Raw genomic sequence first — 27,083 nt, forward strand, 5'->3', positions numbered from 1 at the left:
GTTGTTTTTCTTTTTTTATATATATATATATTTTTGTTTTATTCTGTATTTTTTTAAACTTTTTTTTGCAACTATTCTTTTTACATCTATGGTCCCCATGATGTCGTACAAGATCTCTGGGGGTCATTCACATTGTCTGTCTTTTTTTTTTTTTATTTCACACTTTTCCACTGTAGCTGGGGTACCCATAGCAGCAGCATCCATAGGAGTCCCAGTTACAGGGAAAAACATCCCCCTAGTACTGTGTTTCCCTGAAAACAAGACACTGTCTTATATTATTTTTTGCCCCAAAAGAGGCACAGTGTCTTTTTTTTTTGGTGGGGGCTTATACTCACCCGGTCCGCTGCGTCCCGGTGCCTCGTGCTGCTGGTGTCTGGGGGCGATGCGGCAGTCTGCAGTGTCAGCCAATTAGTGTCGGCGCTCAATGAACCAATCACAGCCATTTAGAGATGTCATTCACTGAATGGCTGTGAATGATCACGCGTCGGCTCTGATTGGCTGGCACTCAATCCAATTATAGCACTCGCTTTGCTGGAGGTGGGATATTTAAAGCTCAGTCAGGAGAAAGAAGAGGATATCTAAGCGTGGAAGACGTGGCAGCTTGCCGCAGCACCGTGGACCATCGCTAGGGACTCAGAAGCCATGGGCCAGGTGAGTATTGATGGTGGGGTTTTTTTTGCTAGGGCTTATTTTTTTTGGGGGGGGGAGCTTATATTTCAAGCTTCCCCCTAAAACCAGAGTAGGGCTTACTTTCGGGGGAAACCGGTAGTAGTCACTAACAGAGATGATCTGTGTCTGCTAGGACTGCAATTTCTGCCTTCTCCTCCCACCTGCTTCTGCTAGATTGCAGGAGCTTTAATCCCGCGCTGAATTTTTTGTATCTGTTGGGATTAAAGTCCAGGACCAAGCGCCGTAAATTTACTGTGCTTGGTGCTCAAGGGGTAATTGTCTCCCCAGATCTTTTTGCAGCAGAGCTCCAAAAAAGTAGCTATTTGCTGCACAGACATTCTAGACGTTTTGACATCTGTCATGTAGTCTGGTCACCTGCACTGTAGATAGCAGTAATAATGTCTTCTCCTGTTTCTTACAGCCCTAATGCCGGCAGCAGTCGAGATGGACTAGACAACGAGACAGGAACAGACTCTGTTGTAAGCCACAGGAGAGAACGTCATCGGCGGAAGAACAGAGAGGCCCACGATGACGGTATGGGGACATGCCATCTTCCCTCACATTTCACGCTCCGTTATCTGTGTCATGTATGTATTGATCAGTGCAGACCGGCTTGCCAGACAGAGCTATTGATTGACCGCTGACATGAGGCTTTGCCCTGGTCACATCAGTGACAGTCATTGATTTCCTGCACGATGGATGTCTGCTGGGAATTTGCTTTTGGGACTAACTTGGTATTAAAATTCTAAGAGGTTTTATAGAGATTTACAGAAACAAATCGGAAATGTGTTGCTTAGAGAACCATGAAATAGCAAATGCAGTTCTGCATTTATATAGGGGGATCAGTGTACAGATAAGAAATACAAACTGACAATAAAACTGGGCTTTTTTATCCTAACTTTTATATTTTTATACAATTTACGCTTTCTTGTGAGCAATGCCAGTTATGACATAAAGAGGTTATGGACATCATAGATGGAGGTCTAGTGTTCGAGAACAGCCGTATCGGATCGGGTCCTGGGTGACGGCATGGCATCGGCCCTGGCCCATGTGATCCACAAGCCGACACTTTTTCAGTGTCATTTTGGAGTTAGACACTGATTTGAGCACTTCTCTGCTGGTATGTGGATGGATTGGTCGACTGGGAGGTGTGTGTCCGAGCAGCCAATCAGCACCTAGCTGTACTTATTTATTCCAACTCCTCCTCATGGGGGACGCTGGTTATACTCTATACCTGATGCTGTTTCTGGTTATGTTGGTGGCTTCTGTCCTGCTGCATTGTCTGTTTGGTGTAAAGGATATTCTGGGGTTTTTGTGACATCTAATTCCTGACTATTGTATTTCATCTGGTTCATTGCATGCTAGCTCCCATCTATACCGAATCCTGCATTATTCTCTGCAGTAAACATTATCACTGTTCTCCAAATAGTGGGAGTCAGAGTCAGTCTGGGGTTGCCCTCGTCAGGGCAAGTGCTCTGCTTTTGGGAAGGGTCTCATCCCATGAGTTAGTTAGGGTCAGGCTTTCCCCACTCTTGGTTTCACAAGTGATATTTTGTGTTCTCTGTGTTAATAATATAATGTATGTATGTCCGTCCAACTAATTACCTCCAAACCAGACAATGTGTTTTGTGTCTATCCTGGGAGGTGGCACACTGTTTTTGGAGGAATTAGCTTTACTATGTATTACATGGTAGCTCCTTCATTTTATTCCTCTGCAGCAGATGTAAAAACAAGTGGCTGTATAAGGTGATAACAGCTGATCGCCAAGACTTTCAGCTGCTGGACTCAGGCTGTTAGGTTATTGCTAATGGGTCATTATGTAGGAAAAAGGTTACCTAGATTGGACACCTCCGTGTTCATGGTTCTCATCACTACAACCAATGCCACGTAAAACATCCCCAGACTATAACAGAACCTCCATCCTACTTAAAGGGGTATTCCAGGGATTCAAAGTGAAAATAATACGCTTCATAAGGCACTATCATCTAATTTTGTAATATAATGTTAGAACTTAGCTTAGCTTTATCTATGGCCTTTCCCCGATAGGTTTTCCATTGTTATCCAGTGGTTATAACCTATATGCTCCACTGTTTTACCGGTCAGGCATGTGCAGTGTCTTTAAATTCTTTAATGACTACACCGTTTGTACAGTTGTGAATGCGCACCCGTCTGTAAATGGCAATGGGGTATTTAGTCAGAGATGTATTGGCACACCCTGGCGACAATTCTAAATTAATGTGGAATTCTGAAGCTGGCGGGAAAGCAGCGTTGGCGCAGGTTGGAAAAAAAAGATTTAGATGGACGTTTGGAATAATAGCAATAAGTGGAAATCTTAGGAAAATTTTGAACTTTTTGACAAGTCTCCGGAATACCACTTTAGCCGTTGGCACAACACATTCAGACAAAAGGCGTTCCCCAGGCTCCTCCACACCCAGGTACCTCCATCTGATTTGAAGATGGAGTAGCGTGATTGGTCACTCCATAGAACGTACTTCCATTGCTCAATTGTAGACGGGCCAATTCAACTCTCCACAGAGAGTATCCAATGTCATTATAGCCAAAAGAGGCCCCACTAAATATTATTATATAGAAATAAATACTACTTTTGATTCTTGCTTAGGTGTCTAATTACTTTTGGTAGGAGAGTGTATTCTGTATGTAACAGATTCAGTACCTAATACTCTGTTCTTGACTAATTAGCATCACCGAAAACGCTAACTGTGAAACAGAGTGGCCGAAAGCACTGCACACTCTCTTCAAGGCAATGAGATGCGTCTGAGTGCCTATAGTGCCCACTAGTTTACCCCTTTAGTGACCATTTACAGACTTCTGTATTTAGAAAGTGTCTCTTTCATATATTATATACATTTATTTAGATTTCTAAAAAAACTAGACAATCCCTTTAATGTCTCGTAAAATAGCTTTCAAGGACTAACACAAGAAACGTGCCATAGAATGCAATTGGACCAGTCAATGGGACATTCGATTCCTAAAAGTAGTACAAATTAAAAAACATATTTTTCATGTGCACTACAAAAACTACAGATAAGGGTTTACCCAACCGATGTACATTCCCAGTCTGATAAAGAACTAACACTGTAGTTAGGTTCAGACTATTCATTTTGCAGGTCCGACTTGTGTCCCTGAGGCTTCACAGAACGGATGTCTTGTGCTAGGCATGTACTGACTAGCTATGTGCCGCCTGCAGGCAGGTCTACTGTCTCTACCAAGGGAATGCAGTGATGGGAATATGAGCAGTCTGCAGATTGTGCTATGGAGACACAGGGGATTGTATACTGTATCTGCTTGGCTATGTGTTCTTTGCATTACTATTGAATGTTAAAGGAATATGGATTGAAGAACATTGGTGAGTAGATCCACTATAAAGCTGCAGAGACGTCCAAGACATTTTTTACTTCTTGACCTTGCGAAAAGGAGAAAAGCAATTATTAAAAATTATCATCACATTAAGCAACAAGATCTTGTCTTGAATATCCAGTTGGATTGGATGTCTTAAAGCCCATCTCCATGCAAACACTACAAAGTAAGGTATGACTTCAGTTTATCCCAATGACCCAACTCTCAGGTTTACAGGAAGCTGAGATATCAAAAGTTGTTTGTCAGGGGTCGGTACAATCTAGAGTTACATGAGTTGTGCCCACCTGTGACGTGGATGACATGGAGTAGTCACTGGTAATTTACTTTCCCTAACTAAAAAAAAGAAAATAGAGGTTCTACAGGGTCAAGAAGTAAAAATGTCTTGGACGTCTATGCAGCTTTATTGTAGATGTACTCACCGATGTCCTTCTACCAATATTTCTTTAACCTTCAATGTCACTCTGGAAACTGTAATCAAATCAAAGACGATTGACAAAGAGGTTACATGGTTAAAGTGAAGGCCAAGACCTAAAGAAGGTTTTAAGTCTTAAGAGCCGGATGTGGTCCTCCTAGTCCACGTTCCCCATTATCCGTAAAAACTAAAGGCTATACTATTAGACTTTCATTTTATTCACATACTGCTAAACTATATGAGACTATTTTGACCGCCATCCTTCACAAAATCACCTGGAGGGTCCCTATTATCTGACATATTGTAATATTCAATACAGCAGCTTGTGAGGAAGCTTGGAACCCTACACACATAATAGAGGCACAACTGATGGTCATCATTGCCTCTTTTACTGGTTGTACTAATATAGGCACATTTATCAAGTTTAGCGCAGTTTGTACATTATCGCTTTTAAACTTGGATTTTTATCAGGTGTTACTATAAAAAAAGAAACATTCATACCATCCCATCACAAACATTACGACACCCTCCATACTTGAACGTTTCTCATCAGTTCAAAATATCTTGCTGCTGCATTTCACAGAGAATGTATTTTTGCACTAATCTTTAGTAAAATCGTTAAAGGGTTTTCCCATTACTTAAAATTGCTTAACATCCACTCTAGGTTGTTGCTGACCAGGACATGTGACTGCTGCAGCCAATCATTGGCTCTAGAAGGTCACTGCTGTGGCCAGTGATTGGCAGCAGCAGTCACATGTCCTGGTCAGCAGCAATCAGGAAGGTCAGAGTGGTTGTGACACAATTTTAAGTGGGAAAACCCTTTTAAAGAGAGAAACATTTGTTCAGCACTCAGATTTCTGCAGTCCTCCAAGATAATTATGCATCTCAGTGTCAAAAGACCATAACTTTCCACAGCCTTCACAAGATCATTCCAGGAGCTCAACCCGTGACATCAACAACAATGGCAGAGATTTGGCAGAGAATGTTTAGAATGGCTAAAAATAAATAGGAACCAGAAGCGGCACGTTATTATTTCCTGGAATCCACTGCCTGTTGTTTTGTTTAACAGAGCTTAATTCATGTAAAGTGCGAGGCTGGCATTCAGGCCTGGAGACACTACTGAATTTAATATATTACGATAAGCAATCAGGGTAACATAAAACACAACACGGCAGATCTCCGATGGACTTACCACAAATCTGTGTATTCCCTGTACAACAGACTGTTGTTAATCCTCGTATGTTTACTTGACTATTGGTAAAGCGGATATAAACGTTGTGGTCATGAATACACTTATAAGTAAAATGTTATTAAGATTCACTGGTAATAGATTTTCCCTATCAGACTCTATGTTGGACTTTGCTCACCCCCATAGCTCAGGTTGTCTTTTTTTTTTTTTTTTTTCCCAGTTAAAAAACTTTTTACTCGTTCCCACGTCTCAGAAGACCTTTCCCTGTCACTTCTTGAAGCTTTTACCTCTTGCATTTCTACATAATGAAAGGACCAGATCGGGGATGATCGTTGCATGTAAAAGGGCCCTTAGTTATTCCAAACAATGAGAAGGCACTAGGAGCCAGGGAAAGAAAATATAAATGCTTTATTATTCAAAATAGACAAGGAAACATGAAAAAAATATTATGGTCGTAGCAATATAGTGTGACTAACAGTCATAAATCAGTACCATGTGTGTAATTGTGCATATACACACTTAAACATAGGCCTGGATGGCCAACTTCCAAAAGCCTATGTAGAAATAAGTAGGTCAGCACCACCAGAACCGTATTAAAAGTCTAACATATAGCCACCCCGACATATTTCACCTTATGGCGTCCTCAGGGGGAACTACAACCAGGGCTATAGTGAGCTGAGTGCTGCACTGGTAACTCTTAAGTAGAGGAGAGGTAAAACATTCTTTCAAGTAACCAATCCAGAACAGAGACAGGACAACAACAGCAACAAATCATGATGTAAAAGAATCTTAATAGACAGCAGGTGGTACTATGGATTGACCAATCCCATCTCATTGGCTCCACCAATCATAGTGTGTTGCCAGAGCATGCCCAGCACAAAGCAGGCGTGTCTGTCTCAATAGAGCTTGTGCAGATACTTAAAAAAAAAATAGACGAATACTTAGGAAAATAACCACAGGAACAAGAGTACACTATCAGGAACAAACTAGACTAAAACACGATACTAGAAGCAAACAAGAAATATTTGATTCAAATGCACGTACTTTACACGATAACCAGCACCACACTGCAGCAGCCAAGCATATTTAAAGAGTGGCTAACTAATGAGTAACTCATTCCTAAACAATACTGTCCTGAGTAGTGGGGTCAGCTCACCTACTAATAGATCAGCTGAGGGAGGGGGCACTTGCATAGCAATAGCCCCAACAACAAACTTAGAAGACAGGAGAGGACAATACAGCTGAAGAATTTGTGCAGATCATGACAAAGACCTTAGGACATTTATAGGTATCATCACCATGAATGATATGACTTAGAGACCTAAACTAGTATCATCCAAAAAGCAACTAAGATGGCTTGGAACATGGATTTGATAGAATGAACTTGCTCAATTTCAGTCCATTTTTTAATATGAGTTGTATTGCAATGTAAAGGAAGTGATTCATCAACCAGTTGCATTTGTTCCATTGGGTTTAAAATAGATGATTCGATGCTCCATTTATCAGAGGTTGCAGATCCTATCAGAATTTTTATTCTTGGCATGTTTAACTTTTGGGAGTTTGTTTGGGGTTCGAGGAGGCTTAGCATTAAAGTCAATGGAACAATGGATAAAAAGACAAGTGTAAACCTATATCGTTTATGGTATTTTATGATCTAGTCTACTTCCATAAGCCAGATGTTCAAGTAGTTTTATTTCTTTGAGTTTTTTGATAGTATGTAAAATACGCAGACTTTCCTTTCTACGTCCGACCATACAGCTGCCATGAGATCATAGTTCTACTTTTTCAATGTCCAGATGCATCTGTTCAGTGCATTTGGTGGAGCAGATGGACAGATATGGATTTTCTCGCTCATTGGGATTCCCATTTGGTTTCGAGTTCCAGTTTTGCTACTTCTCTTAGGAAAGCGTCCTTCTGCTTTCTTTGTGGAGAGGAATGGGACACCGCTGAGGTCACGTTCCACTCAAGTTCGCTTGACTCAACTATAGGTGGGATTTATGGATGCATTTTGTAAATATCCCATGATGGCTGACATCATCTCAGCTTTGTGCTCCAGACTGAATTGTATTGTCCCAAATATAATATGTGACCATTGCTACCTACAGTACATGGTGATATGGAACATGGAATATAAAATTAGTAAAATCCATAATCAATACTGCTATATATTAGAATTAAAGGCTGATGTGGACTTGTCTTCGAAATCATACATACAGTAAAGGGTCTGGTACATGGCCCAATGATCAGGCAAGAATGTTTATAGATCACCTGACCAACATTCGTAGCAAAATCACGTCTTTCATACGGCACAAAAAATCATTGTGGTTGGAGGATGTGCTGCCGACAAAGTTGAATTGTATGGGGATGAACGATCGTATGAACAATTGTTCGACCCCCATACCATCTGAATCAGCCTGTGTGAAGGGCAGACAAACGAGTGCCAATCTTGTTGATTGGCACTCATTACAAGGCTTAGATTGAGTTGGGTAAAAGGTCCTTTTAGACCAGCCAAATTCACAACCCGATGTAATAAGCACCAATCGACACGTGTGTTTCATTTAATTTCTTTACACAAGCACTCATTTTATAATTGGCTTATGGAGACAAACAATCAGTGGTACAATCTTTTGTCTTCAAACGCCAGATGTCCGTCTCCCTGTTCATGGCCAATGACGGAATGAATAGTTGACGAATAAGCATTTGCTCATTCATTGGCTGATCATTTATTACATTACACAGTCTGATTGTGGAACGTTCAGAGGAACGTTCCACCCCAATAGTCAGCCTGTGTAAAAGTACCAATGATCAGCCAAAATCTGAGCGAATGCTCCTTCGTCAGCTGATTGTTCAGTGTCAGCAACGGTGTTGGTAATGCTGAAATGTTATTCATTTTGTTCAGTATTGGCTGCATTTTAGCTCTGCTCCATTATGGTTCAGCTATGATTGGTGACTCCAGCTTAGGGTGGTTTCACATCTGCATTGGGGGTTCCGTTTTCCTGCTCTGTTCGGGGAGCAAGAAAGAGGAAGCCCCCAGGCTAACAGGTCCATCTTATGACTATAATGGGGTCCATTTGGTTTCCCCTCATCTGCCCAGCACTTTTTCTTCCAGCATTTTGTGCCGGATCTGCGACCGAACCTCAGAATGGAGGTTCCAGTGCAGATATGAAACCACCCTTATTGTCTATTGGAGCATGTAGTAGTATAAAAGCCATCAAAGGCTCAAGCTCCTGCTCCTTTCCTTCAAAGCATTTATACTGCGGCTCGCCATTTTAAGGCTGACTGCCATGTTTTAGCACAAGGTCAACATAAAGCCAAAGCATGGGCAAAAAATCATGGAAATATGTTAACCATGCCAAAATCCCACCACCACTATGGTGTCCTGAACTAGGAAGATCCCACCATATATTAACTCAGAATTCCCTAATCAGGTATTAATAAGGGGGTGGGGGAAGGGAGGAGTTGAGAGAGAATTTTGGCAGCATAATGGAAGCTATGATGAGGCAAAAGGGTATTTCTGTATGGTGAGGCTAAGGATGATTTGTATAGCTTAATTTACGTTGAATGTGGACAGCTAGTTGGTTTGAGATTTCTTGAACAGAAGACTTACGGGTACAATCACTCAGACCCATATCGCACTCTTAACCCTTTCCAATCCAATTTGTATCCTGGTTTTCCTAGGGGGCTTACTCTTTTTCTGCTGTCATACAACGGCGCTATATGCTGGCTAAAGCCAGTACTGCATTAGGTGACACGTTGGGTAGGCTCCGACAGCAGAGAGGCTGGCAATATACAGTAAGAGAACCCCGACGGACGTTTTCCAACATCACAGCTGTACAGCCTTAAATCATAATGTCTTCAGACGTCAGACAGTGGATTGGAAAGGGTTAAACTTGCAATTCTGGGTTCGAATGCGATGCGTTTTTGTTTTAAAAAAACGCATCACATTTATGTACTTACCATTTTCACATGTGTAAAAAAAGTAGCGAGTGCTTCCAATAGTTTCAGAGCTAAAAATCGCATCGCACTCGCATGCAAATTGCATGGCATGTGACTTTGTTTTTTTTATTTTTTAAATCCCATAAGAAATAATGGGTAATTCCTTGTGCAGAAATACCCAAAATTAGGACTCTTCAATCTCGCAGCAATCACTCATTTGAATACACTCATTGAAATGAATGTCACATGTTCACGTGCGAGTTCCGTCCATAGCATTATCGGATAGAACGTGTGTGAAAAACTCGTTCATGCAAATGCACCCTCATGCATCTGATTTAGCTCCTTGTCTTAGGGTGCTTTCATACGAGCGTGTGCGTACATAGGTGCACACTAAACCACGCGTCTATTAGAACCATTGGTTCCCTATGGTGTGTTCACATGTCCGTGTTTTACAGGTGTGCAAACACACATACCTGCAAAACATAGGACATGCGTGCACCATAGGTCTATGGTGAGTGTCAATATTTCCCAGCGGGGAGTCCCCTTGTCATTGAACACTGTGACAGCACTGTCACAGTGTTCAGTGACAAGGGAACTCCCCTCGGGGCTGAAGAATTCCCCTGGCGGAGGATCGCAATGTTCTCCCAGTGCTTTCAGTGGGACCGGCGCTTCTGCAGTCCCATTGAAAGCAATGGGATGCCGGCAAGCCCTGCAGGGATTTTCGAGGAGAGGCTTTAAATATAAGGGAAAATCTTCCCTAGAATGTTTTAAAAATAAAAAAAATATATACTCACCTCTCCGCAGCTGCCGGGGCTCAGGCGCGTCCAGACATGTCTTCTCTCTGCACTGCACTGAATCTCTTTCAGCAGGCAGGGATTTAAAATCCCCGCTTGCTGAAAGGGCTGTATCTGATTGGCTGAGCGCTGAGCCAATCACAGGCAGCGCTCAGCCATTCATTGAATGACAGCTGAGTGCTGCCTGTGATTGCTCCCACGCTCAGCCAATCACAGGCAATGCTTGGCCATTCATTGAATTCAATGAATGGCTGAGTGCTGCCTGTTATTGGCTGAGCGCTGTGAGCCAGCCAATCAAATACAACCCTTTCAGCAGGCGGGGATTTTAAATCCCCACCTGCTGAAAGAACTTCATTATAGTCACGGGACCCAAGCTGCTAGACATGCCTGAGCCCCGGCAGCGGCGGAGAGGTGAGTATTTATTTTTTTACATTTTTTACACCAGATAGGAATGATTTTCAGGGAAGGGCTTATATTTTAAGCCCTTTACCGAAAATCACTGCAGGGGTGCCGGCATCCTATTGCTTTTAATGTGGCTGCCGACAGCAGCCGCAGCCCCATTGAAGGCAATGGGCATGGACCTGCATTCATGTGTGTTTGTGCAGATACGTGGGTGCATGGTTTTGTGAATGCACCCCTAAGTGTAAAGCCACACATAGCATCTAAGGTACAGCTGCTTTGGGGCATAGGGGAAAAACTGCAACAGCAATGTAAAACCATGCTGCATGTGCTTTATTCTGCAACATTGGTGCACAGTTTTCAGTTTTTTTCGGCTGAACCATGCCCACTACTACTAACTCTTAAAGCCCAGGCTACAGTTGCAATATTTTTTGCCATAGAAAACCATTTGGTCACAATGCAACGATCTCAGAAAATACAATTGGGTCGAACATTTTGCGACTGATGCAAAGTTGCTTGCATTTTTTTAATCCGAGGCAACCATTACAGTAGTTTCCTGATATTTCTGCAACTTGCCTGGTAAGACCTAATACAGTAAGTGCAAAACCTTATGGCTGACTTTGCAGAAACCCACTTTTATATGACTCTCCCGCCGCGTGTGTTCAGCATAGTAGTGTTTGACTCTCATAGTCATATTTTTATGATTTACACACTGATGATTCATTGGGAATCTATTTCGAGCCGCTGGATTTTCAGTGACTCTGTGTAATTTAATACCACACACCTCCATTTCTTCCATAAAAATTGATAGAGGGTTTTTAAAATAGGCAGTAAGTATGAATTATCGGTAGAAGTGCAGTCTGTCGCATTGGGCAAGTAAAGCACGCTGTCATCAAATTACACTGTGTGATACCTAATACCCCACTGTCCATTCGCCGAAAGTATCCAGAATAAGGCATCCGTCTTGCAGAAGGTGACAGCATGAGTGGATATTATCTTATGTGAGAAGATATTATTCCTGGGGCTGTTAATGTAAATCTCGTCATCCATTATATGCTGATCAAGAAACTTCACATCCCTTCCTCTGATTACCACCTTCATATGCTTAAGGGGCTTTAATTGAGCTTCATTTTAATGTATGTATAGAGAATAAGTGTGCCGGTCACCTAAACAATGTAGGGGCAACAACTTTATGGGCCAAACCATTATCTTTATACAGCTATCAAGCTTCCATGAACCAGAGATCTCAACTTGGAAACTTTTGTTCAGGGTTTGTTTCGGTGATACATCCAGAGCCAACTCATTCATCCTTTTTGGCCTTCACTGAGAATTCCCCCTCCATTTAACATATATACCTCTGTTACCATGTGCCAGCTCATACAGTACATTAAGGTGCAGAGGAGTTCTGTGAGAGGGGACCAATAATGGTATAGGTATTTACAGAGAAGTCCCACAAACTGCAGAGTTACTGTAACTAATGTTGAGAGAACTAAACCAGTAGAACCCAGTTTTGGGTAGAACTTTCCTAAAAGTTTGGTTTGGCATGAACCCCAACTGAGGTTTTAGCAAAGTTCTACCCGAAACAAGGTTGTATTGGTTTGGTTCACTCAACACTAGACCTGAATACTAAAACAGTTTAAGAGCCATAAAAGCCTGTATAACACTATCAGAGTATTGTACACGGCTTCTATGATTCTTAGACAGTGTTAAATGCCAGTTTTAGAAGTTTTGATGAACTTCCAGCTTGTTTTGAATTAATTTGGACCAATCTAAACTTTTTGCAAAAGTTCAGCGAACCAAACTTTTCAACAGTTTATAGCCATAACCTTAAAGCAGATCTTTCTGTTCTCTTATGCTACCTTATCTGATGGCTGCATATGATTTCTTCAGCTGATATCATCTTTATGACTACTTCAATTTTCCTCTAAAAAATAGTACTTGTAAATATAAATCATTATACACTCCAACATTCTGAAATCACCCAGCATATATTTATGCTTGGGGTTGCAAATTCTGAAGTGCCCACTGCTCACATAAGAGACAGTCAGTCCCCTGTGTGACAGCTATAGTGCCCCATAATAACAGCCATAATCCTCCTCTAAGAGACAGCCAATCCCCTGCTGCCAACCACAATGCCCCATAATAACAGCAGTAGTGTGCCCATAAGTGTACCTTGACGCCACCGGAAGCTAGGGGTTTGACAGGAGGAACTCCCCTGTCACACCCCTAGCTCCTGATAGGCGCAAGGCACAAAGGTCTAAGCAGCACAGTGTGGGTTGATTTGTCCCATCGCTGCGGCCTTAGCCTGAGGCTTACAATACTTCGTAGTCTTACAGTATTAGCTGTAAATGCTCCCATGTTACCGCTGTAACATAGGAGCATTGACATGTGACAATGTGGGCCAAAGAACGATAGTAACCCTTAGGCTAAGGCTGCAGCGATGGGACAAATGTATGGAGACGCTGCAGCCTCTGTGCTCTGAATCGGCCGGCATTTATTGACTGCGCAGTATGCGGCAGCCCAATCAGCTCTCCTTTCTGTCTGCCACTGTCTCCCTCACAGCCGCTGGCTGTTAGGTCCGTTCCGGCGGACGCATCACTGCACTGTGACGCTCTCACCTCTCCTGTTTGGTCCGCTGCCGTCTCCCACCCGGCCGCCGGCTGTCAGGTGCCTTCCGCCAACCACATCACTGCAGTGTGACAGCCGCTGCCAGTAAGGCTGTGTCACGTAGTTTTGCCCACAGTGCGGGGGGGCGACGACTTCTGTGCCACCGCCAGGTAAGCTACTTGCTCCAGGGGCTTTACGCCTGCAGCGCGGCCGGACACTGTATGCTGTTTGGCTTTACATTTAGTGGGCTTGCAGGACCTGCAGTCCAACAACATGTCCAGCCAATCAGGTACAGGGGGTGTCACCCCCCCTGTCAATCTTGACTCCACCAGGAATTCCTGGTGGCGTCAAGATACACTAATACCCATGGCAGCCAGAGTGCTTCATAATAATGATAGCCACACACCTCCCCTAAGGGACAACCAGTCCCTTCAGGTGTCAACCATAGGGCCACATATTAATAACAGCTACAGTGCCCCATAATAATGATAGCCAGTCCCTCATGTGTCGGCTACAGTGCCCCATAATAATGACAACCCCAGTGTTGCCTTATTTCAGATTCATCTGGAATCTGTGGAAAGAAACCTTCATATGGCTTTATATTGGATGCTCATAGTAATCTGTTATAGGCTCTGTACCACAGCTATGTCTAATTAACTCTTGGAACTTCCAGCACTACAGTTACAATATGAATGAACAGCAATAATCAGGAAAACTGGTGTTGACAACTGTGTAAAATATAGTTCATTTTGATAGGTTTAGCACTCTGTTTCAACACCTAATAATGTCGATTACACCGGAATTAATGTTGCCAGATAGCCAGTTTACTGATGATGAAAAGCAACACACCACTGAATTTATAATGAATGTCCCAAATCTGTCTCCTAGAATAACCAGTTTTGGAATAGTCAAGCAAAATTCCTTTTATATTTCACAGTCTCTCAAGTTCAAGAGCTCATAACTTGGTGTATGTGGTATTGTCTCTATACCAGCTAGTAGGCCTACCTGTCCCCTTAAGTGTAGACACTTGTTGGCTTTTTCTGAGGCTGGCCTCACTTACAACTCAATGTCATTGACCTCCTCTTTTGGTGCCAATCTGTGTGTGGTACAGCACAGTCCTTTTGTAGTCTATTTCTGTAGACTGTATCACAGTCCTGCACTTTCTGTCTTAGTTTCTTCAAAAAAGTAACTAAGCTCCAGTCTTTCAAGGCAGCATTGGCAACCCTCTCAGCAGGCTATAAGAGTAACCTCTGTTCTCCAGTAGCAGCCTTTCTCTCTTTTAACTGTCCCTATGCCCTCCTGTGCATCAATGAAACCTTTAAAAGACACCTGAGGCACAAAGAAAAATGTTTGAGAGGTAGGCAGTCCCCTTTGGTGGGCAATCGCCTTTTGTGTAAGCAGTCTTTTTAGTAACATAACACAGTAACATAGTATGTAAGGCCGAAAAAAAAGACACATGTCCATCCAGCTTGACCTTTTACCCCCCAATGTTGATCCAGAGGAAGGCAAGCCCTCCCCCAGTGAGGTAAAATTCAAATTTCCCCATTTAGGGGAAAAAAATTCCTTCTTGACTCCAATCTGGCAATTGGAATAATCCCTGGATCAACAACCATTTAGTGGTGACGCACTAGAGGCAGAGACTACTCACCAGCACTTTTGAGTGCCTTTCCTATTGCTGCACCACTCCCTGCCACTGTAATTGCCAGGGGGCACAGGGCTTCTAACTGGCGCTCACATCACCTCTGACAGCTCTATTCTGCCAGCAGAATCCCAATGGCTGTTATGAGTAAGGGGGATAGCGGGACAGCACTTCCCACTAACATCCATATGCCATAGAGCAGCCCTTCTTCCATGATGTCCACATGCACTAATAAAGTATATAAACAGAATGGAGAGAAACTTGGTAAGAGTGGCTCCAGCTCTGGCAAATTTATGAGAGTCCTACAAATAATTACCTTATTTGTGAATTGGATTTATGACATATTCCCATGTTGCAATCAGTTGAATACATTTTTTATGGTTTTTATTGCTGCATTTTATTTCACTTAATCGCTGAAAAAAACCACAATATGACTTTAAAGATCTTTTATATATGATCTTCTGGGAATAACATGGAGATTCTTCAAAACATGTCTAAGCAAACAGAGGTCAAGGTTTAGCAGTGAAGCACTCATCTGGCTTTGTAAGCCTCATTGAGCCTAATATTGTGAACTCAGCACACCATTAATTTGTTAGCAAAACAAGTGTGTTTTCCTACTAAAGTCAGAGGTGTTTGTAGAAGATGAAAAGCCACCAACATTCCTCGCTAATTGGACCTTATCTTTTGACTCCATACTGGTAGGAGATAAAGCATTGAGGCTATGGGGGAGTACCTTGGCACCAGCTGTTCTTTTAAGATGAATGGGACTAGTACAGCTGGTCTGCGTACAAGTTCACTGACTTTCTTAATCTACTCGAATGACATGTGAACAACTAGCTTCACAAGAAGGGGAAGAAGGTCCCTGGATAATCTTGGGCAAATTTGCACTTAATGACAGCAGTGTTTTAAGGAACCATAACATGTTTGGGGAAACTTGGCCAAGCGTTGTCTAAGGTCAAGTTGTTATTTGACCGAAAAGCTTTTTCTTCTGGTCCTTGTAGAACCTCATTAATCTCTGCTAGTGTTCACTCGCTATCTACAATAAGGCTTTTAGGCATTCATGCACCTTTGTCTGTCCTCGCCTAATCCATGTAGGACTGTTGATATCGGAGTATTCACACGCGCACAAAGCTGTACAAATAAATTCCTATTCTTTGCTATAAGGACCAATTCACGCGGCCGTAATTTCAGGCTGTGTGTTGTTCGCGACCGCAGCGGGGTTGAGATGTTAACCTTGTCACGGGGGTCTACCATCTCCTCCCTAAGGGTAGCTCGGGACCCGACCTCGTTACTGCTGAGGGAAATCAGGGGGTTAGTAAACAAGGTTACCTGTAGTCCAATTTGTCATTTGTGACGCCAACATTCCGTCCTCTGTGGTGGATTCCTCCAGTGGCAATTCGAAAGAAAATAAAGTAGTCCACACACAAAGTATACTTTTCTGAACAGGAACCAGGAACATTTGGTTCTTCTCGTTTACTTAAACACATATAAATGATAACAGTCCAATAATTCTCACAATGGTGATGCAGGGAGGATTCACGGGGTATTTGTATCTCTACAGTCCTAGTTATCTGTAGGCATTAACTTTCGGGTAACTCTCTCTCTCCTGTCAATCACTCACACTTCTCTCGCTTGCTAGCATTTCCTTTCTTCCTCTCCGGACTCATGCGGTTTCCATGCGTTTCTTCCAGTCCGGGTACACTCCCTTCCTCTAGAAATGGAGGCTAAGGGGAGTTCCTTGTAAAGGCTAGGCCCAGGCGGGAACAACGGACCACCTCTCAGACTCTTCCATTTTTCCTACTCGTCCGGTTCTCTCACTCAGTCCAACTGACTCCTACACCGACTTTCTCTCTTTGGCCCGGACAACAGCCACAGCTGCAGCAGACTGACAGACTCGGCAGACTGGGAACCACTACCACACATCACATGAACATATTTTTATACCACACCAGACAAAGCGATACATTTTCCAGACATGACTGAATAGGTGCTTGGTATAAGGATAGGCTTGATTCAGGATTGACAGTACAGGTGCATCAGCAAGGTCCAGGCTATAGGTCAGGGCAGGAGCAGGCAATAATAGAGTCCAGTATACAAAGCTGAGGTCAGGGAGTGTCACGGGGGTGGTAAGCGACCCAGGGTTCAGGATACGAGGTGGACTCCGGATATACAAAAAATAGAAATGTATTTATTATAACCGACAACTCGAAGAAAATATGCTTGAACTTTACTTAAACTTTACTACTAGTGTTACTGGTCTGACTATTGCTGACTGACATTCACAATACTTCACGTACACTTTGAGCAATTTACAGTTGGTGTACACAATTACAACAAGGTATTCTTTGTAACAGACAAATATTGTTTCTGCTGAAGGTATAAACCCAAAGATAATGGCTTGCTGCATGCAGTCTTTGACTAACAAATGGGTCGTCTGAAAAACTTGTATGCAGCAGGCAAAAAGTAAGATTTTTAACATACAAGTTCCAGCAAAGTTTTGGATTGTCTCTGATGAAGTAATTGTACTTTTTTTATGTGCAAGAACCAAAGAATATACTATTGTCCAGCTGTATAATGTAGGGTATGTCCTGTTTCTATCTAGCAGACTTGTGGACTGTCTGACACTAGTTACTTGTATGCACACACTTGTTTTTATTGAGGTCCGTCCACACTTACAATCTTCGGCATCCTTGGTACTGTGTCAGAGATCAACAGACTCCCAAAATCCGTAGGTGGTTTCTGATCTGAAAAGCTGTGGAATGATGTGTCGCTTTCCATAACGGTTTCAGTAGTGGTGACTTCAATTGTAGCCTCTGTTCTCCTGCAGCTCATCCTCCAGAATCCTTCTTGAGCACAGTGTTTGCTTAGACCAACCAGCAACCTTTATCCAGTCCACTGCTGTTCTCTCCAATGTGTGCCTCATACTAGACCCACCCTAAGACCCATACTAGACCCCTTTAGTAACTCTCTTCTTCCCCTTTCCTGTCTCTCTGTGCAATGTAACCTGATTTGTCAATGAGTCCATTCAATATGCAAAACAGCATTTTTCCTGTCACTTCTCATACTGACCACTGGGTGGCACCGAAAGATCACATTTATATCAACCATGTATTTGTTAGTTGGGTTAATTACTGCATGAACCAATTTCCTACAGATTAATAAAGTAAGAATAACCACAGAATGCTCAGAACAGTCCACTGCCTCTTTACAGAACATAAAGTCGGACTGATCCCCATACATTAAATGAGTCATTACTAAATGTAATCTATTCACAAGTACCATCGCCAAGATTTTAACATCAGTGGTCAACAGCGATATTGGACGATAGGAATCAGGAGGAGACAAATCCTTTCCTGGTTTAGGAATTAAGACAATCATAGCATCTCTCATTGATGGTGGAAGTATTCCTTCATGTAGTGATTCATTAAACACCATCAAATGTGGCAGAAGCATATCTTGGTAGCGCCCCAAAAAGTCACTTGGAGGCCATCCAACCCAGGTGACTTTTCATTGGAAGTGTTGCTTCTGCATCTCTTAACTCACCCAGTGTCAAAGGAGCCTCTAACATCGCTCTCCGATCACCAAAGTTGGCAATTGTACCTGAGTCAAATATTCCTAAAGATCTTCACACTTAACTGTATTTGAAATATCATTATCTATGGTGAATGAGATGCCTGTAGATAGTTAACATATGAGGAAAAACTATTTGACCTCCTTAGGAAAAGGTGGGATAATTTGGCTTGAAACTTGTCAGTTTTGTTATATCTCCTGGAGTCCAACCAAGAGGAAATACCTATTTATGACAACACAAGACAGATGGCCAGACGCATGATCAGAGGAGCCTTAATTGTCAGTCATAGTCCACAGCAAAAACATGTCCTTATCTCATGAGGAATGGAAGAATAGTGTTGTATGCAATATACTGATGTAAGATGGAAAGGAGTTTATGGGGTCGGCCAAAAGCATACAATATGAGGAGTGCTGCTTTAATGGACCTGCACCAGGTTATCATATGGGACTATAGTTCAGTCCAGGAAGGTCACAAAGTGCAAAAACTCCCAGCCTAAGAGGGTCTTCCTCTTTCAAATCCATCTTACCATTCACTTCATGGAGACAGGGGCGGAAATGAAACCCCCCAGGGTCCCATAATATGGTGTCTAGAGTGGATGGCGTCATTTGTCTTAGACCCTGAGAGCATTATGCTGCCTTCTCATGGTGCAGATCTTGCAGTTGCAACAAAACCTGTTCTTTTCATCAATATGTCATCTTAAGGGCGCCTACCCACTTGCGTTGCCGATTTTCACACGTGAAAAACGCGGCGTTTTTGCTGCGTTTTTTGCGCATTTTTTGCAGCCCTCCATTGACAATCATGGGTGCATTAAGAGAAAAATAAGGACACATATGCAACTGACAGTTCCTATGTGAAAAACCCCACGAAACGGAAAAAAAACCCCAGATGGACAAGAACACATTCTATACTAATTGCTCTTGAGAAAAAACGCAAAACATCGCAGGAAAAAAAATCGCCAGTGGGTAGGCGCCCTAAGGGTTTAGTTTAGAAGACCCATTTTTAAATATTTCATTAGTGAATTCTGAGTTAGTAGAGGGGATTCTACCACCCAGGACAAGCATTAATTAGTAATTATTCGGGGTATAGAACAGCCACAAAGAGCATCTTCTATCAAAAAGGAATTGTTTAAAGCGGACAACCCCTTTAAAGAGAACCTAGACGTAGAATGTTACCAGCAGCACATGGAGAATCTCCTCCAGGGCAGGACCACTATAGATGCAGCAGCCACAAGGCTGAGAACCGCATCCAAAAAGCACAGATAAGAAAAGAAATGTGGCAGCATCCAACTGGTGCAAAAGTTCGTTATATCATCTTTATTCTCCCATGACAAAAACGATTAAGGCGACATTTCGACCTCTTGAGCTTGACAAAGACCTAATAGGGGGTCGAAACGTTGCTTTAATCGTTTTTGTTATGGGAGAATAAAGATGTTATAAGGGACTTTTGAGCCAGTTGGATGCTGCCACATTTGTTTTCTTTAAAGGGAAGCTGTCATCAACTCTACGTACCCTAAACTAAATGATGAGGCTTCTAGCTTAGGTGATGTGGGGTCTGAGGGCCGGGTCTCATACCCAGTCCCCAGATTCATGCAACCACATTACCATTCAGCTCGTCCTTAGGGCTTATTCACATGACCATATTTACACAGGTATTTAGCTGTATAAAAAAATCGCCCCCAAATTGCGACCATGCGATGCATTGGATTCCAATGTATTCATTCAGAAGAATGATTTTTGGCCGTGTAAAAAAAAAAAACTCACGCCGGGAAAAATAGCACAAAAGCGACCGTTTTCAGTCGCCAATTTTATACACCTCGTGAAAATATATCTTTTGCCGAAATACGCTGGAAGCTCCAATAGACTTCAATGGAAAGTGGAAAAAAAGGGGAGCAAATTACCCTGTGTACAATACTGGGAAAAGAAGACAGCTGGCTCTATTTAAGCATTAGTGGTCATTCTGAGCATTGGTTGTCATGGCTTCTGCGCATTTACTTGCCGATATGCAGCAGTGGCTCATGTGAATGGATGAAAATACGCGAATAAAGATTGGGACTCAATGGTGGCAATTCTTCATTCATGCGATTATACGACGCTTACGGGTGAACGTATCAATGCATGCTGTCATGTGAAGGAGGCCCTAGAGAGAGTTCCCTTTATAGAGGTCATTGATGATTGACAGACACTTTCTAGAGAATGAAGCACATTCGAAAAACCCTGTTTTGCAGACTCAAAATGTGAATATATTGTGGCAAATGAGCCATTGTAGTGGTGGGTTTGAGCCACTAAGTGTCTAGATTTCATGAGAATGGTTGGTTGGGAAGGGGTTTTCTCTACTTTGGAGCAGGCATTTTATGCTCCACCTGAGAGGGCATGTTAAAATGAGATGAGAGACTCTCTGTTGTGGCCTGTGGGAGCCACAATGCACAACAGGGTAAGGGATGCACCTTGTGTAGATGAGTGGCTTGAAAAGTTTTGGGCAATAGACCTGATTATTAGGGCTCATGTCCACGGGCAAAATAAGAATTAAAATCCGCTGCGGATTTTAACTCTTCTCCTGCCCGCGGATCCGCACCCCATAGGGATGCATTGACCACCCACGGGGTAGATAAATACCCGCAGATGGTCAATAAAAGGGATTTTTTTAAAAATGGAGCATGAAAAAATCTGGACCATGCTCCATTTTCATGCGGGTCTCCCGCGGGCTTCTATTGAAGCCTATGGAAGCCGTCCGGATCCGCGGGAGACCTAAAATAGGAATTTACTCACACGCTCCGTTTCTTCTCTTCGCGGCGGCGCCATCTTCTCTCCGTCGCGGCCGGATCTTTTTTCTTCGAGACGGCGCATGCGCGGGGCACGTCACCGACGTCATCATGCGCATCCGCCGGGGCGAAGAAAGAAGATCCGGCCGCGACGCAGAGAAGATGGCGCCGCCGCGAAGAGAAGAAACGGAGCGGATGGGAGGTGAGTTTATTCTCATTTATTCTTATTTTCAGCGCTCATGTCCGCGGGGCAGGAGGGACCCGCTGCAGATTCTCCATGGAGAATCCGGAGCGGGCCTGATTTTCCCCGTGGACATGAGGCCTAGAGAGGGACATTATATGTTTAGTAAGAGGCCAGACGGCCAGGTGTTAATGTGCTGTTTATGCACTGTGTTGATGTAAAGAGCTGTAGAGAAATATTGTAGTGGTGTGTTTGAGCCACTAAGCATCCAGATTTCAGGAGAATGGTTGGTTGAGAAGGGGTTTTCTCTACTTTGGAGCAGGCTTTTCATGCTCCACCTGAGAGGGCATGTTAAAAAGAGATGAGAGATTCTCAGTTGTGGCCTGTGGGAGCCACAGTGCACAACAGGGTAATAGATGCACCTTAGTAGATCAGTGGTTTGTAAAGTTTTGGCCAATAAACCTGATTGTTAGAGAGGGACATTATATGTTTAGTAAGGGGCCAGACGGCCAGGTGTTAATGTTCTGTTTATGCACTGTGTTGATGTAAAGCGCTGTAGAGAAATATTTGCTGTGAAGCACAAAAAAGCTGGCAGGATCCAGATTGAAAAGAAACTTCAGCATGGATGTGAATTTATTCTGTCTGTCAACTGTCTTCTACAGGAAGATGGCTATCTTAGTGAGTGACTAATTCGCCAGATGTCACAATATCCATAGACACATCTTCAGATTCGGCTCTGACTACAAAGGACAGGAAGGAGTTCTTTTTTTTGGGGGGGGGGGGGGGTGAACAAGCATGGGGCTCTTCATGCAGAATGGGGTGCGGTGGGGGGTGACTGTTACCAAGATAGGGGGCCATTTTGATTTGGACTATTCTAGTCTATGCACACTTTTTCTAGTAATCTCAGCTGAATCCTAAATGTCTCTCAGCCACACATGCATCATAAATTCAATACATTACATTTCCACATTAGTCTGCCACACATCATAAACGGTTTCCAATAATTTCTCAGCAAAAGGTAATGAGTATAACCTTCTACCTCCTGTGCCAGTCTATTGCTTTTTTTGCCCCCGTATCTCTCTCGCGCACAGCTACACAGAACGGCACTCATCTTGACTTCAGCTATGTAATGCCATTGCTGAAGGTAATGTTTAAAAGCAGCATTATCTGCGACTAATGCATTTGGAGGTGATGGAGTCAACATTCACTATAAAGGGATAGATAAAGCCTTAACACAGTGTCAAAGAAGAATCATGCCAGCCAGCTTGTGTGATACCCACAGGCATTGAAAGAGTAACCTCTCAGCTTGTAAAGGAGGTGTTAAGCCAATAATAAATCCCTGGAGGGTCCATGAAACCAGCCAGAGATATCACATAACGCTGTTCCACAGCCCGGGTGTTTTGTGCATTATCATATTAATCCGGGAGGCTAGCACCGTGTTAACACTTTAATTGCTGCCAATTGGTCAAAGCAAGTAATAATAATAATAATAATAATCTTTATTTGTATAGCGCCAACTTATTCCGCAGCGCTTTCAGGCATGGATAAATGCAAAACAATACAACAATTACAATATAAGGTACATTGGGTTAGACACAAATGGGTTGAGGGTGGTACAGGAGGTGCAGGGGGTGGGGAACACAGGCAATAGGAAATATTATGTACAGATCATTTATCAGAAGGCAAACAGGGTGGAGCACCATAGTGAGGGGCAGGGGACTAGGTCAGGAGATTTGGTATGCTTCCCTGAAGAGGTGCGTTTTTAAGGCACGTCTAAAATTTCGTGCATCGGGAATTGTCCGGATGCCTTGGGGTAGAGCATTCCAGAGGATGGGTGCTGCTCTAGTGAAGTCCTGTAGGCGAGCATGAGAGGTTCGTATTACAGGGGTGTTTAGTCTGAGGGTGTTAGCCGATCGGAGTGAGCGGGCTGGGTGGTGTACTGACAGTAGGGAGGCGATGTATGGTGGTGCAGCGCCATGCAGAGCTTTGTGAGTGAGGTAGAGGAGTTTAAATTTAGTTCTGCAGTGGATGGGCAGCCAATGCAGCGACTGGCATAATGCAGAGGCGTCTGAATAACGACTGGATAGAAAAATGAGTCTAGCTGCTGCATTTAGTATGGATTGGAGCGGAGCGAGTCTAGTGCGGGGGAGGCCAATGAGTAGCGAGTTGCAGTAGTCAAGCCGGGAGTGGATGAGCGCAACCACGAGCGTCTTTAGCGTGTCCGTGGTTAGGAACGGACGTATTTTAGCAATATTTCTGAGGTGCATGTGGCATGTTTGGGCCAGAGATTGGATATGGGGGGCAAAGGAGAGGTCAGAGTCCAGTGTGACGCCAAGGCATCGGGCATGCCGTCGGGGGGTTATGATGGTGCCAGACACTGGAATGGAGATGTTGAGGGGAGGTCGGTTAGAAGGTGGAAAGACAAGGAGGTCAGTTTTAGAGAGGTTTAGTTTGAGAAAAAGGGAGGACATAGTGTTAGAGACAGCAGACAGACAGTCGGTGATATTTTGGAGGAATGGTCCAGAGATTTCACGAGAGGAGGTGTATAGTTGGGTGTCGTCAGCATAGAGATGGTATTGGAGGCCAAATCTGTGGATGGTTTGTCCAATTGGGGCAGTATAGATAGAGAAAAGAAGGGGACCAAGGACCGAGCCCTGGGGTACCCCGACAGCGAGAGGAAGTGGAGCAGAGATAGAACCAGCAAAGGAAACACTGAAAGAGCGGTCAGAGAGGTAGGAGGAGAACCAGGAGAGAGCAGTATCCTTTAGACCAATAGAGTGGAGCATAGTGAGAAGGAGATTATGGTCGACCGTGTCAAATGCAGCAGACAGGTCAAGGAGGATTAGTAGAGAGTAATATCCTCTCGACTTTGCAGTCATCAGGTCATTTGTTACTTTTGTAAGGGCAGTTTCGGTCGAGTGTAGAGAGCGGAAACCAGACTGGAGGGGGTCGAGGAGCGAGTTGTCAGAGAGAAAGCGAGTAAGGCGGGAGTAGACCAGGCGTTCCAGTAATTTGGAGATAAAGGGGAGGTTTGAGACGGGTCGGTAGTTAGCAGCATTAGTCGGGTCCAGGGTTGGTTTTTTAAGCAGAGGGGATATAATGGAGTGTTTGAATGAGGAGGGAAAAGTGCCAGAGGTTAGGGAGAGGTTGCAGATTGTGGTAAGGTGAGTAATGAGAGCTGGGGAAAGGGAGCGGAGGAGGTGAGAGGGGAGAGGGTCGCTGGCGCAGGTGGTAGGGCGGGCAGTGGAAAGGAGCCTGGAGACTTCTTCCTCTGTCGTTGGTTCTAACGTAGATAGTGAGTAGGTGCTGGGTGCAGTGCTGATGAAGCTGGGATCAGGGCTAACCACGCAGCTTTCAGAGATTTCTTTTCGAATGTGGTCAATTTTTTCTTTGAAATAGGCAGCTAGCTCTCCAGCAGTCAGGTCTGTCGCAGGGGCCTGTTCCTTGGGGCTGAGGAGGGAGTGAAAGGTCTTAAAGAGTTGTTTGGGGTTGTGGGATAGTGAGGAGACAAGGGAGGTGAAATAAACTTGTTTGGCATGGTGAAGGGCTAGGTTATACATTTTAAGCATGAATTTGAAGTGGAGGAAGTCTGCTGGCAGCTTTGACTTTCTCCACAGCCGCTCGGCGCACCTAGAGTAAAGAAAATTAGGCTTAAAGATGTTATTAGATAGATAGATAGATAGATAGATAGATAGATAGATAGATAGATAGATAGATAGATAGATAGATAGATAGATAGATAGGTTAGATAGATAGATAGATAGATAGATAGATAGATAGATAGATAGATAGATAGATAGATAGATAGATAGATAGATAGATAGATAGATAGATAGATAGATAGATAGATAGATAGATAAGTTCATAGATCCTGATGCAAAATCCATTGCTGGCCATTTATAGTGCTGGTGTCCTCATATGGGGCAGAGGCACTTTTTGAGCATATGAAAGACTACTTCAGTTACTTAACCCTAGTTGACGCACGATACATCATTGTGAAAATTAGTTTAACTTTTCCGTTGTACTGCTGGGTCAGTTGGTCTACTGCGGCACATCATTGCTGAGAAACCAGACGTGCTACCCAACACTCGCCTGTAGAGTCAACCACATATGGCCTACTGCTGTGTGATCTTCTGTTGGATGTCTATCCATGCTTCAACCAGTCTTGGTAGACCCTTGATACCGAAGTTCTGGAACAGCCAACAACTTTAACTGCTTGGGTAATACTGGTACCACAACTCCGGGCACCAACAATCTGCCTGTTGTCAGAGTCATTGAAGTCACCATGTTTACCCATGACTGCCAAATGTTGCCTTCTGCTGCACAGAGAAGAGGTCAGCACATTGTCTGAGAGCAGATCTTGACATGGCCATGACGTAGTGCTGCGTTACTGATCACAAGATGTTATACGCCAGCTGTTCCTATTCCGATCATCCTTTTATGTAGATACTGTAAGACTCAAATCCAATTTTAGTTTTCAAAAGTCCACAAAAGTACAAATATTCCCAAATTTTTCCTCTCTTCTTCAACTTCTACAATTTTTTTTAATGCATAGATTCCATAGAGACTACAGAAAAAGTGTAGAAAAGGTGTAACTAACACAATGCATTTCTTGTTATACCCTCATCATTCATTTTTTTGTGATTAGTCCGCGCTTTAGTCTTCCTGACAGCTTAATGCTCTATGTTATATTTTCTCTAGTAATTACTAGAGATTTTGCTGTCAAAATTATCAAAGGCAACACATAAGAATTCAGAAGCCGTCTTGCCTAAGAGCAAGCAGTACAAATTTGTAGCCACCCCTGCCACTCATTTGTTTAACCTGTATGTGATTTACTTTGACCCATTTTGACATTAAGAAAATACACATTTTGGATCTTGTTCTAACAGGTTGAAGACATGGCGGGGATCTACTAAATATGTCAGCATGTTTTCTTATCTGAGTGCAGTTCTGTATGGCTTCTTTATGGGGTGCATGTGCCCTTTTTTTTACTTGTACAGTATGACATATCTTTTTCAGCCCCCCCCCCCCCCCCCCCACCCCCCCAAACCTGGAACAGGCCAAATTCTTTTTTTCTGGATTTCTTAGGCTACCTACACAGGGACCAGCGAGAAATTGGGCTGAAAACGCGGGATGATATCGCACTGACTAATGTGTGTTTTTACACGGATGGGAGGCATTTTTCTGGCAAAAACACCTACTATCACTTCTGCGTGATGTATTTTACTGTCCCACTGAAAACAATGGGCAAGGTGTTTCGAGGAACGCAAAAAGATAGGACATGCGCAATTTTTTTCCCTCACCATATGAGCATCGCTCGTGTATATGACTCCACCCAAAAGAATGGAGTTCATATTCACGCAAGTTTTGCTCGTCTTGCAACGCACCAAATTTTCGCGAGATTCTCGGCTGTGTGAAACCGGCCTTAGCAATGGATTTGGGAAATATGGATAGCACAGAGACGGTATACGCGTGCTGTTTGTGTTTTTTACGCATCCCCATTGACCTGAATAGGTGAGTTTTACTCACACATGGGATCAGAGTAATGCT

General features: G+C 43.3%; 1 protein-coding gene across 3 annotated transcripts in view; it reads left to right on the forward strand.

Annotated features, from left to right (window-relative positions):
* DVL1 (dishevelled segment polarity protein 1) overlaps positions 1-27,083 on the forward strand; it is a 172,056-nt gene that overhangs the window by 70,356 nt on the left and 74,617 nt on the right. For all 3 annotated transcript variants that reach the window (XM_066606812.1, XM_066606814.1, XM_066606816.1), the window contains exon 4: positions 1,091-1,203. In XM_066606812.1, the coding sequence (XP_066462909.1) occupies positions 1,091-1,203 (113 nt within the window). The remainder of the gene's footprint in view (positions 1-1,090; positions 1,204-27,083) is intronic.

The sequence above is a fragment of the Eleutherodactylus coqui genome, chromosome 6 (genome assembly GCF_035609145.1).
Source record: "Eleutherodactylus coqui strain aEleCoq1 chromosome 6, aEleCoq1.hap1, whole genome shotgun sequence".
In the NCBI taxonomy this organism is placed as follows: Eukaryota; Metazoa; Chordata; class Amphibia; order Anura; family Eleutherodactylidae; genus Eleutherodactylus; species Eleutherodactylus coqui.